The 12,034-nt window shown below is 39.6% G+C and overlaps 1 protein-coding gene across 4 annotated transcripts in view; it reads right to left on the reverse strand.

The window, feature by feature from the left end:
• The window catches only part of LOC114571718 (neurexin-1a), a 264,301-nt gene that overhangs the window by 175,784 nt on the left and 76,483 nt on the right, over positions 1-12,034 (reverse strand). For 3 of the 4 annotated variants that reach the window (XM_028602857.1, XM_028602858.1, XM_028602856.1), the window contains one exon: positions 881-1,182. In XM_028602857.1, the coding sequence (XP_028458658.1) occupies positions 881-1,182 (302 nt within the window). Of the gene's footprint in view, positions 1-880; positions 1,183-12,034 lie in introns of those variants that run through there. The other variant, XM_028602859.1, reaches the window with a different exon arrangement.

Below are 12,034 nucleotides of genomic sequence, written 5' to 3' on the forward strand. Positions count from 1 at the left end.
AACAATTCTGGCCTGTCCCCGGTTTTTGAGCAGGGTTGCCACATCTTAAGTCTTAAGTAAACCTTCCTGTGGTGTTTCCAAATGTAAGGCACAAGCTGGTAGATGGGATTCAGCTTGTGCTGTCTAACCAAGGCACACTGTCACTACATAGTCTCTTAAGAGTTAATAATGCAGAGGTGAGTCATCAAGGTCACGTAGGCCTATTAGAGCCTTTACTCAACATTCAGTATATTATTATAGCAGCAAACCAATATTTTCTATGTAAAGATATAGTGGATTAATGGCGTCCTGAGCAGAGAATGAAGTCACACTCCCTCTAATTGTGTTGTAATCTGACCTTCCCTGTTCTTTGATTAGATAGCCGGTCTGGCCGTGCGTGCATGTTAGTGCCTTGTGTGTCGGTATCAAAACGCAAAGGGCCCTAACTAAGGGTCTGTATTTGACAAGTCAGGGAACGGTCTGTGAGAGCCGTGTGGAGTCAATCCCAGACCACTTTTTTTACCTGAATATTGAGTGCAGCTCCTATTAATACTGAAAACAGGGAAATTGTACTTGCTCTTAAGGGTGAATATATCATAGTAATACACTGTATATTAAATTAGAGAAGTTGCATTTGTTGTCTGAATGAGCCTGAATGCTGTTTTAAAGCTATGGCTTTCTTTTCTCCCATAAACTGTAACTTAATAGATGTCTTGATTCACATCTAGATGTCCCTGCTCACTTGTGGTTGTGTTTTATCTCCACCACGCACCACCATGGTTCTATTTAGCAATCCAATTACAATGTCTGGAAAAAGTAATGTATTGTATGATGGAAATGATTTAAGTGCATTTGTTTTGATTAATTTACTGAGTCTCTGCATCACCCTCTGTACTGTTACCTGACGTAGATTCCTTGTTACTTTGACATCATGCCAATCATTGTCATTAAATTTCCCATTGACTGGCTCCACAAGAGCTTCAAAGGCTCCAGACCCCAAATTAATGACGAGTGAGACAGCCCCATTTTTCAGTGCCAGGTTGACGTAATCAGCCGATTTGCCCGTGTGCAGCATCAGTCCATTCCTCTGTAGGGTTCTGAATGACAATGTAATTTCATCACTGCTGCTTTGAATCGGGTTCAAGGACAAGTCGTAGCAGAAGAACTCTGATCCTTTGAAGGTGGCGACATACTCTTCTTTTCCTGCGGAGACAAAGAAATAGAAATGTGTCGCATTAATATTATGGCCTCTTGGGTGCCTGTCGGGGAGCTGTCAGAAAAAATTAGAAAAAAACACTCACAAATGTGGGATTAAATAAAAAAAAACACTGAAATTGGAGAGTTGGCAAGCCAAAATGTGCATGTATATTTAGAGATTTACTTACTAGCTTTCAATGACTAGCTAGTACCTACTTTAGCCAGAGAACACAAGTGTTGTAGTGCAGAAAGAAGCACTGCATTAAAAGGTGCTCTAACCAATGTTGGGTGATGTTACTTCTTGTTGACGTTCAAAGTATTTTCAAACAAAATGAAGACTAGCTCGCTCCTCCCTCCTCCTCATCCCCTCCCTTCTGTGCTTCAGATCAAAAGACAACATTTTGGTCCGATCAAAAGAGGTGGTCTCGGTCCCGACCAAACTGAACCATGGTTCGGTTCGTTTGCAGTATGAAAACACTTTTTGGATGGTTTGGACTTTCGGACCAATTACATGAAGTTAGGCAACTACGTACCATTGAAGAAATAGAAAAAACCTGGAAAAAACCCCGCTAGAACAAGCAAAAATGAGTCAAGGAAGTACTTGGGGAGAGGAGGAAATTAAATATTTAATTTCAATTTGGTCAGACGAAAACATTAAAAGTCATTTAGAAAACACTCACAAAAATGCAGACATTTACAAAAACATTATGAGCGGATGAAAGAGAGAGGGTATGAGTGAATAGCCCAAAAAGACAACACGCCAACGTCAGACGCACGCCCGTCTACTCACCGATCAAAGGGAGACGCAAAACACGTACGTGGTGACGACACGCCGTAGGTATGTCATTGAAAGTTCTTTAGTGCGATAGCAAAATCACTATGTGAAACCAAAAAGAACGGAATTAAACATGAACGTTGGTTCAGACCTTGGTCCGGACTTTTAAGTGTGAAAACGCCCTAAGAGGTCTGCCTGGTACACGATGATCATGTACATACAAATACACTACAACACTGATTTTCCTTTGTTTACTTGCTTCGCTTTTCTCATGCTATTGTGTCAACACAGGGTTTCCCACAGGTTGAGACTTTACTTGTGGTGGTGTGTGGCACAGGATGTGACGGCACAGTGTATGATGGCTGGGTTCAGTCAAACAAAGGTTTATGAACTAGGCCTATTTATTGAAAAAAAATTACTACATAAGATAATTTAGAAAGAAATAACTATTTGCATATTAAACAAACCAGACAACAAGATGATACAGATGAAGTGTCGCCTATGATGTGTTTGCTCTGTCAATTAAATATGGTTTGTCAAATACATTTTATGGATCACCAGATATACAAAAAACCTGACTGACATTACCCAGAGCTGAAATGTTATAGCCTATGCATTTACAACTAAACCTTAAAACCATACTATGATCCATACAGAAAGTTATGCTACATGCTATTATAAATCTCAACACCGTGCGCACAGAATGTTTCTTTTAAGTCCTGTTAAAAATAATATTACATTTAGGCTATCCAAAGTTAATTCTTGTTCACTTTGTTTTTATAACGTTAGGTCATTGTTCGTGTTTTAATCCGTGTTTTGGGGATTCTTAGAACGTTAAACAATCTGTTTTTCACTATACATGTCCGCATGGCTGGAGGCCGGAGGCCTGGTCTGTGTGCTATAAAATTACATTTTTGATTGGAAAACAAATGTAATTCGGATTTTATCTTCCTGGGCGTGCTGCCCAAGTATATTCCCTATGGGAAACACCGCAACATACTGTAGTTACAGCTACATGGCAATCATGAACATGCAAATAAAGTATTAAAAGTACAAAGCGTATGCCCACTTTTGTACTAAATGCTAACAGAACTTGTGGTCAATTTATACCAGCCTCATAAGATTGTAGAATAGTAAACAGGGCTCAACAGTAACGGTTGGCCTTGGCAACCACATTGAGTCAATTGGCAACCGTTTCGTGGCCTCCGGTTGCCCCCTTTGGCAACCACCTGTTAAATATGTGTTTTTTTAATATATAAAAACAAATCAATACCTACAAAACTGGAAAATCTTATTTCAAAAGAAGTCAATATTTTATTTGGTTGTCTCCGTAAAGGTTAAACACTACGTTTGTGCGCAACACATTTCAGCTGTTGTGCGACCACTATCCACACACGCATGTTTGCCGTTAAAAAGATACAGGCAACGCAAGTTTTCTGTTGACGTTAACGACGCATGTTAAAATCCGGTGCTACTATGGCACCGGTGCCCAGTATCTACCGGACGGAATAGCAATGTGGATTTCGGTGCCACCTAAATGGCTGCGCTGCTCTCTGATGCTCCGAAACACATGTTAAAGGCAACAGAAGCATCGCTGCATGTCACGCTAGTTAACACTAATAATACGTTACACTTGGCAGCAGATAACTTTAGCCTACCGTTAGCTACAGAAGTAACTAGGGGTGGAACAGTACATGTATTCGTATTGAACCGAGGGACACCTAATCTATAGCCCTGCCTTAGCTCTGAAGCTCTGATTGGCGCCACCACCTATGTAGCCGAGCTCCGCCTATGCAGTAGTGAGTCAGAGAGACAAGAGTTAGAGGACCCACCGGCCTCTTTAAGATTGCAGGTTTGAGAAAACTTTGGTTTCCCAGTCAGTTACCGAACCGTGATGTCTGAACCGAGGTGTGAACCGAAACGTGACTTCTGTGTGGCGATACACCCCTAGTAGTAACTGGATTAAACACAGTTAAAATGCCGACAGCTAAACAGTGTAAAAGTGTGACTGTAATTCACTGTAGAGTGCAACAATCTGCCGCAAAAGCTATGAGCTAAGACACAAACTATCACTGGTCACTGCTGTTGTTGTAAAAACAAAACAGACGGAACTAAATGTAAAACTGGTAAATCTCGTCGGCAACCACTTTAAAAAATTGAAACATCACGTCTGAGCCAAGACCACACTCACGCACAATAATTAGGCATGTATGCATTAAATCAATGTGATATTAATTGAACCCCACAAGCAGATTACATTAAATCATATCCTGCTGCATGTTTAAATCAATGATGTGATATGAGTTATTGACACCGGGTCTACACACACTTTTCAGCTAGCTGCACAGAGATATGCACACACACACACATTTCAAACTGGAGAACTGAAATTCAAATAGTAATTAAAGTGAAACAATATGACCCCTCAGTAATAGAAACAATGTGAAGCCACTAAACTAACCCAGACTACCACATGTTAAACAGTCAGACACTATTTGAGATACCGTTTTACCTTTACACAGATAAAATGGACCACAGTAATCAGCTGTCAGTACTGACCACATTTGAACAGTGACTCCTGTGACTTAGTGGATGTGGTCAACAGTTTAAATGTATTTATATTTCTTAAATCAATAGCAATATCTGCAGTATAAAGGTTTTTTAGTTTAGTGTTGATCCAGTTTCCTGAACAATTTCCCCAAATAGAGTTGTTCAAGCAGAAAGCATTCCTGTGACAGCATATAGAAGTCCTTCCACCATTAGAGACACTCGATTAGTTCAGCTACATGTTTTTAAAAAGAATCGCGCATGTTGGCAATCAGCCATCACCCATCCCAGATTTGACAGGGTCTTGACAAAGCAAAAATAACCTTGAAAAAAACCTTAACAAATGTTATTGTGAGACAAAAACAAAACGGCCCTGAGCATCAGAGAGTGATGCATGTGAACATCCATTAGAAAGCGTTTAAAAACAGGTTTAGACAGATAACAAGCCATTAAAGGCACTAGCAGAAAATAGACCACCAAAACACAAATGGACCAAAGCATTCAATTATTATAAATGGGGGGCGCTGCACATTTATTTAGGCTTGCCAAATAAACACACATTCAAAATGGACACTCACACATGGTTAGAGTAGCACCCAGGCATGGAAACAACAACACAACAACTAAAAGGGGTTGCTGTCCACAACAATTTGTCACCTCATTGATTCCCCCTTAAAAAAAAAAAAAAAAAAGGCACTATAGCGCACCTCTGGGAAAACTGCAAGGGCCTGTAATTGAAGTTGACTGGATCTCATCCCTCTTTGGTCATTCCCTCAATGTCTGAGCCCCATATCAGAGAAAATTAGAGACCTCTACCCTATTCACTAAATCCACCCATCCCCGCATAACAAGACCAGTGACCACATGACAAATAGAGCCAATAGTTTGGGGTCATTCTCATCTCTCTCTCTTTACACACATCCCCATGCCTGCACTTCAGTTAATTCCCCTAACCAATGGAGAATAAATTGTGTGTGTTCAGCACAGGTATTTACAACACTTGGGGATCAGCCCAGAGGCAGCTCCATGGCTCGCGACATACATCTCCTTAGAAAATCATATTTTCATTCAAACACTGGCAGTCTAGTGTAGGCATGGGCCGGTATGAGATTCTGACAGTATGATAACCTTTAGCAAAAATATCACGATACTGTGGTATTGCAATTACAGGTTTAAAATGTTCTATTTAAAAAAAAAAATAATTGAACACAATATATTTTATTTTTAAACACACTGCACACTGGCAGGAAGAGGGATTTCTAAAGTGCAAGTTCTGTCCTTGAAGACTCATAGAAAACAGCTCTTTGATGTCAACATATGCAGGTCTAAATTTGACCATCAGTCTGCACTCAGCTGCAGTATCTTTAAAAAGTTCAAGAACCAATCACTTAATTTAACGTTATGGCTACATCATTTTGACCATCGAATAGAACTAAGGGAATGTACGAGGGGATTGTTCTAATAACTACATACATATTAAAAACACAAGAGACATTAATTATACTGATATGGCAAAGCATGATTTAGCTTTTTGGGGAATTTTACCATAAAGCTCTCAGCCAAGTCATGTGTCGGGCCAAGCTAGCACTCAAACTTTCATCTTGCCACTAATGGTAGTCAGCTCACAAGCACAAAGCTGGCTCCTTTTAGCTGTCTTTCCATATTTGGATAACGAGAGACAACCTATGGGAAGTCCCGAGAACCGGTACTTTGCTAGAAAAATTGGTGGAATTTAAAGATTTATTCTATTCTAATGACATAAAATACTACGTTAACCTTTGCGTCAACTTAAATGTTATGTCTACTGTAAAATATGTTCTCTCTTTTTACATAGGACAGTGACTGGCAGCACCCCTAACAAAAAAAAATGCAGACAGCAGTGCTGGTTTGCACGATAAAGTGTAGCTCAAAGCAGACAGATTTTAAAGCAGCATCATGTAAAATACTGGCTACTAAATCTAATATACCACACCCCCTTGAGGGTAGTAAGCACATTCTGAAAGTAAAATTCGAAATTTTTGACAATTATCCCCTTTACATATGTTGATTTCACCTCAATTAACTACTATAAGCAAAGAGTGCCATGAAGATTTTGTGCATTCAGTGTGTAATTTCTAAGCCTTGAAAGGTAGACCATAGCAACCTGAGTGGTAACCAGTATGTACGCCTATGCATCTCTTATACAGGATCACAGCAGACATAGCAACCTGCAAATGCAACATTGAAGTTGTAAACATTTAGCATGTTTACTCAGATGTGTTACTTTCCTGTAGAAAAAAAAAAAAAAAAAAAGGATCTTGAAGAAGACTACTGTTTTGTCACTGTGTTCTCCTGGGTATTTGGGTGTGTCCCACTTGTCTGTCCCTAGGCTGTCCTATGGTCTAAAGACAATCAAACTACAGCAAGCTGCTGCCCTTGAGACATGACACTGAATGTGAAGTCTTTTTTCAGAGAACAGGAAAAGACATGAAGTGAGTAAAAGTGTAGCTCCTAGCAAAAGGCCATAAATAGACACATAGGTAAAACCTTGTCACAGTCAGAGGTTCTGAGTAATTCAAAGCCTTTTCAAACAAAAACAGAATATGGGTGCTCCGAAGCTTCACTGCTTTTCAACAGCAAATATTCGAAGCTTCAGTGACGGAGGCAGCGGCGGGGGAAACCAATATTTCCGTCCACACTTTATTTCATGGGAAAACAAAAGGCGATTAAGCGAGAGATGAAGCGACAGCTTTGTTGTTGCAGGACACGTTCACCTGTTATTACACAAAATCCTGAGCAGTTCAGTGCATGCGTTTTGTTTTTTTAGCTTCATAGTATTTAAAACTTTTTTACAAAACAAAAAGGAAAGACCTGCGTTTTTGCCAGACTGTCTGACTAATGTATTGGCATTATGCACAGCTGTACTATCTTTACCTTTATCAAACTGCCTGAAAACGACACCAGGTTGATACAGTACATACCTCTACAAACAGACTGCTTGCTTGTAACTCAACATTTCACCGTTCTTGGCTGATACGGACGACATAGCGCTGCATAAATTAGCCAACGGATAGCGGACATTTAGCAAGCAACTTCATCCCGACAAAACACCACAATGATTTTTATATATATACTGTATATATATATATATATATATATATATATATATATATATATATTATATATATATTCGAATCCCAGAAATTGAAAATCAAATACCTACACATCGAATAAATATTTGAATATTCTGATCCAGCCCTAATAATATCCATATCAAATAGAACTGTGCTTTGACACTGATTTTCCCATAATCTCTTTGACATTTAGGATTTGTCCTCTGCCATATAAATAATTGTCAATCAATAGCATGTAATTGTTAGTGCCATTCTGGGACCTCATTCTCTATGGTCACATTACATTTGTGGTTGTGGTGCAGAACTAACTACCCATATTGATGGAAGTAATACAATTATTCACCACTCAAATTAAATTAGTGTCATAAAGAGTCAAAGCGGTATGTTGCTGGATGAAACTACTACAAACAGCTAGGTGTACCTTGCTGCAAAAATAGAAGAGGCAGCAGAAGTATCACTTAACCTTCAGTTAATAGAAGCTGAGTGCGGAGCTACAAATCACTAATTTATTATGAAGCACCAAGGGGCCATAAGCAGGAGCATATGTACAACATGTCAGCATGTGACCGAGCGACAAGGAGGCACCTCATCAGTCACTTTGCTCTAACACTAATCTGGCATCTGCTACTCTATGGCTGCTTTTTAAATTAGCTTGCACCCAGGGGAGCACACTGCCTGTCAACACCAAATCACAACAGTCTGAAACAGACGTGGAAGGATATGTGAAAAATGACCTATGAAATGTGACTCCCCAGAAGAGATATGTCTCTTAAGCCATTCCCACTCCCTATTGCATGTTCTGTCAACCTCAACAAACTGGAACTTTCCTGCATATGGTCTGGGAGTATGAACTGGTCCAACACAATAATCCTAGTCACGGGCGCTGGACGGGAAATTGGACAAGTGCGTCGGTCTTAAACTAGCAAAGGCTCACCAAATCAACCCACCAAACTTTGGGGGACCGAGCCTTTGCAATAGCTGCCCCCACCCTTTGGAACTCACTCCCCATCCACATCAGAAACTCTGACTCTCATTTGTTTCAATTGGCCTATCCATAATTTACAATAATCACTCATCTTGTTTGTTTGTTTGTTTGTTTCTTTCTTTCTTTCTTTCTTTTGTTTGTAAAGCGTCTTTGAGTTCCATGTAAAGCGCTATATAAAACTTATGTATTATTATTATTATTATTATTATTATTAAGACACAAAGACAGGACATAGGGCTCCTTAAGTGGAAGACTGCTGATTGGCTGTAGTGATACATTCTCTCTCTCTCCCTGTCAGTTGTAGCTCGCTCTACCTTCTAGTAACGTTGGACACAGCGGTCTCAAGTGAGAGAGAAAAAAGCGTTAAAAGTGGAACGCTATCACACTTTCCTTTCTCTCCTCATTGGACTAAGTTTGTCGACACTACTCTGTGCGTGCATCAATAAGTAAGTCTGAGGTCCTGTAGGTACGGGACGATGTTATGCAGGATTTATGAATGTACGTTAGCAACAGGCTAATTCACGAGGGTGCTATTTTATGTGTGAGCTAATATTGCACATCTGTTCATGTGCGCTGCAAGAGTTATGTTTCTGTTTATTGAATGCGTTATTCAGTGCAAACATAACCGTGAATGTAGTTTAAACTCAGTAATGATGGTATATTAGGTTATTACTGTCGCTCTGTTGAAGGCAAACGTCCCACTGTACTGTCGTTACGCAGCTCACGGACATCTGATTGACATCTGATTGACTTTACTGCACTTAAGTGAAAATAGGTCAAGTTACCAAGGAAAATTTAGCTAGCCGGCTCAACTGCAACCAAGAAAATGATAGCTCAACGCTGGCTCCCCCCTAACTCGTATAAAACAGTGGTTGGCATATTTTCTAGACACTTATGCTTGAGCTCTCTACGGATTAACAGAGCGAAATCATCAACTATCAACCTATGGGAAAGCGCAGCAGCACAAATATCAGACCTAATGACCTCAACACCACAAGAACTAGAGGAGAGTGATTAGGCAAGGTGTGGTTTCTGTTTAGTTGTTTGTTTTGTTTCCTCGAGACTGCAGAGGGTGGGGGAAGGTTTTTGTTCTGTTCAATTTGTGTTCAACTGTTCTGTGCACCATCTGCTACTACCTGTCACAAGTTGTGAAATTTGTTTTGTATGTTTGAAGGTGGCAATAAAAAAGTTTATCACAAAAAAAAAATACCTATGAAATGAATGTAAGGGGTAGGTTTTAATTTTAAATGGTGTTATTCTAATCTGTGAATTGTTTTAACCTGATGATGCAAGTAATACATATGTCAAAAATGCCGGGACAAATTAGAGGTCATATGATGGAAAATGACAGAAATGCACCGAAATGCAAAGAAAAACATCCGTTCAAATAGAAACATTGTTGTTGTACATGTGGTTTAGCCCGCTGTAACCTTTTAAGAGACACTGCATTAACAAAAATAAAATTAACATCATTGTTACTGACAAAAATATGATTGTACTCCAGTGTCAACAGAGACAGAACATATATGACATTTAACAAGTAAGACCCACAGCTATTTCAAGGGGCTGGTGTAAGGGGTACTATAGGCATTGCTAAAACAGACACCATGATTATGTTGCCTATCTCCAATGGTGTTCTCTTGTTCATGTCAGTCCCCAGCATTAACTGTGACTAGGCCTATACAATGAAACTCTACATCACTGTTTTCCAGTCAGAGATCTCACCCACCTTCCTGGCACCACTAGAAATACCATTCTTCAGCTCTGAGTAACAAGCTGAAGTAAAAAGAGCCTGTTGTGCCACACTCATGTATGAAAGGTTCAGATGAAGTTCAAAGTTTTGGAAAAAAGAAAGACACATTTCCAAATGTAGCACCTGTGGATTTTTAAGGCCTTCATGCGCCATAAATAAAATTGGACGCTAAAGCCATGCAATGTGGAGACCAACGTTGCTTGATTGTCTGTAGCAAGGCTCTGTGACTGACCCTGCATTTCACTCTGTTTCCTTGTTTGACTGGCAGCCTATTAAAATGATACAGAAGTTAGCGTCTGGCAGCCTATTAAAATGATAGGAATTTAGCGTTGTGAAGCCAGCCTAAGCCTCTTACGTTATGACAGAGAGGAGAGTTTCTGAAGTGCTACATTCTTTGAGAACATATTTTATTACATGATTATCACACCATTCAAAGGACTTAATAAAATGTCTCAAACTGCTCCCTGCTCGCAAGTTAGGCACTCCCACTTCACTGATATTTGTATTTCAAATCAATTCTTGTTTTTGTCTGCAATAAAATCAAAATCTCTGTGAAGCTGATTGTTGTTGCTGATCGTGTTGACAGAGCAGCAAGAACAGGCAAGCAAGTCTCAATTGGCTCAGTAACACCTATCCAGGCATTTAACTGAAGGAGTCAGCATGTGCAGATGTGTATGAGCTTACACATACTCAGTTCTGTCGGACACCATACTGTGCTAATTTAACGTACAGTTGACGTACATTGAGATCCACGGTATGAAGGGTGTTTTGCTGCGCTTAGAGAAATTCCCCTCCCCCGATGTCAGTCTGCAGGAACTCATTGTCCATAGTACATTTTCTCATAATTGGCTTCAATATTCAGCAAGTATGGATGCAGGTGTCAATTAGGCATTTATTAGAACATGTGGCTCATATTCTGCAAACAGATATTCATTCAAGGTGTAAAATTGTGTTTGTGTGTGTGTGTGTGTGTGGACAGCATGCAAGCTATATCGGTTAAAGTATTTTTGGTGCTATAGCCTAGTTTAAACTGTCTTGACACGTTTTATAACATAGGCCTATTTGATTTAAATCAATCATAATAAAGTGTTCTTTTTTTTCACACGTTACCTGGCAAACAGCTGATGCTTAAATATTTGTTCAAGTGTTAAAACTATCATTAGGTTAATTACGATTGCGATACATCTTTTGAAAAAAACAATAAAATGTGTGTCAACAGTACGTGTTTAAACATCAATGACCGTGAATACAACTATTAATACCAAATAGGCATATTAACTGCTTGTACCAACTAACTTACAGACAGATACATGCAAATGCACAATAAATGAAAAGTGATGGAAACAAGACACAGTGAATACAGAAACACTGCACAGGCTTTGCACAGGTGGAAGCTAACACCGCAGAGACTTGCCAGGAGGGCCTAATTAGCATGCCCAGCACAGCAGTAGCCAACATGAAAAGTAGTAGTAGTAATTGTCTTTAGAAGGAATGAATATACACAAAACTATATTCATATACGACTTGAAGTAGGCTACTTACAGTTCAATAGACACACACAACAGTCAAAAAAAAAGGTAGTAACACCCGTTTTGGAACTTAATTGGCCTTCACGAAAACACTCTGAGGCCGGTTACTTCTCACGGTACAGATCCACTATTGCGACACGACTGTCGTGGTGTCGC

Source organism: Perca flavescens, chromosome 17 (assembly GCF_004354835.1).
Source record: "Perca flavescens isolate YP-PL-M2 chromosome 17, PFLA_1.0, whole genome shotgun sequence".
NCBI classification, from domain to species: Eukaryota; Metazoa; Chordata; class Actinopteri; order Perciformes; family Percidae; genus Perca; species Perca flavescens.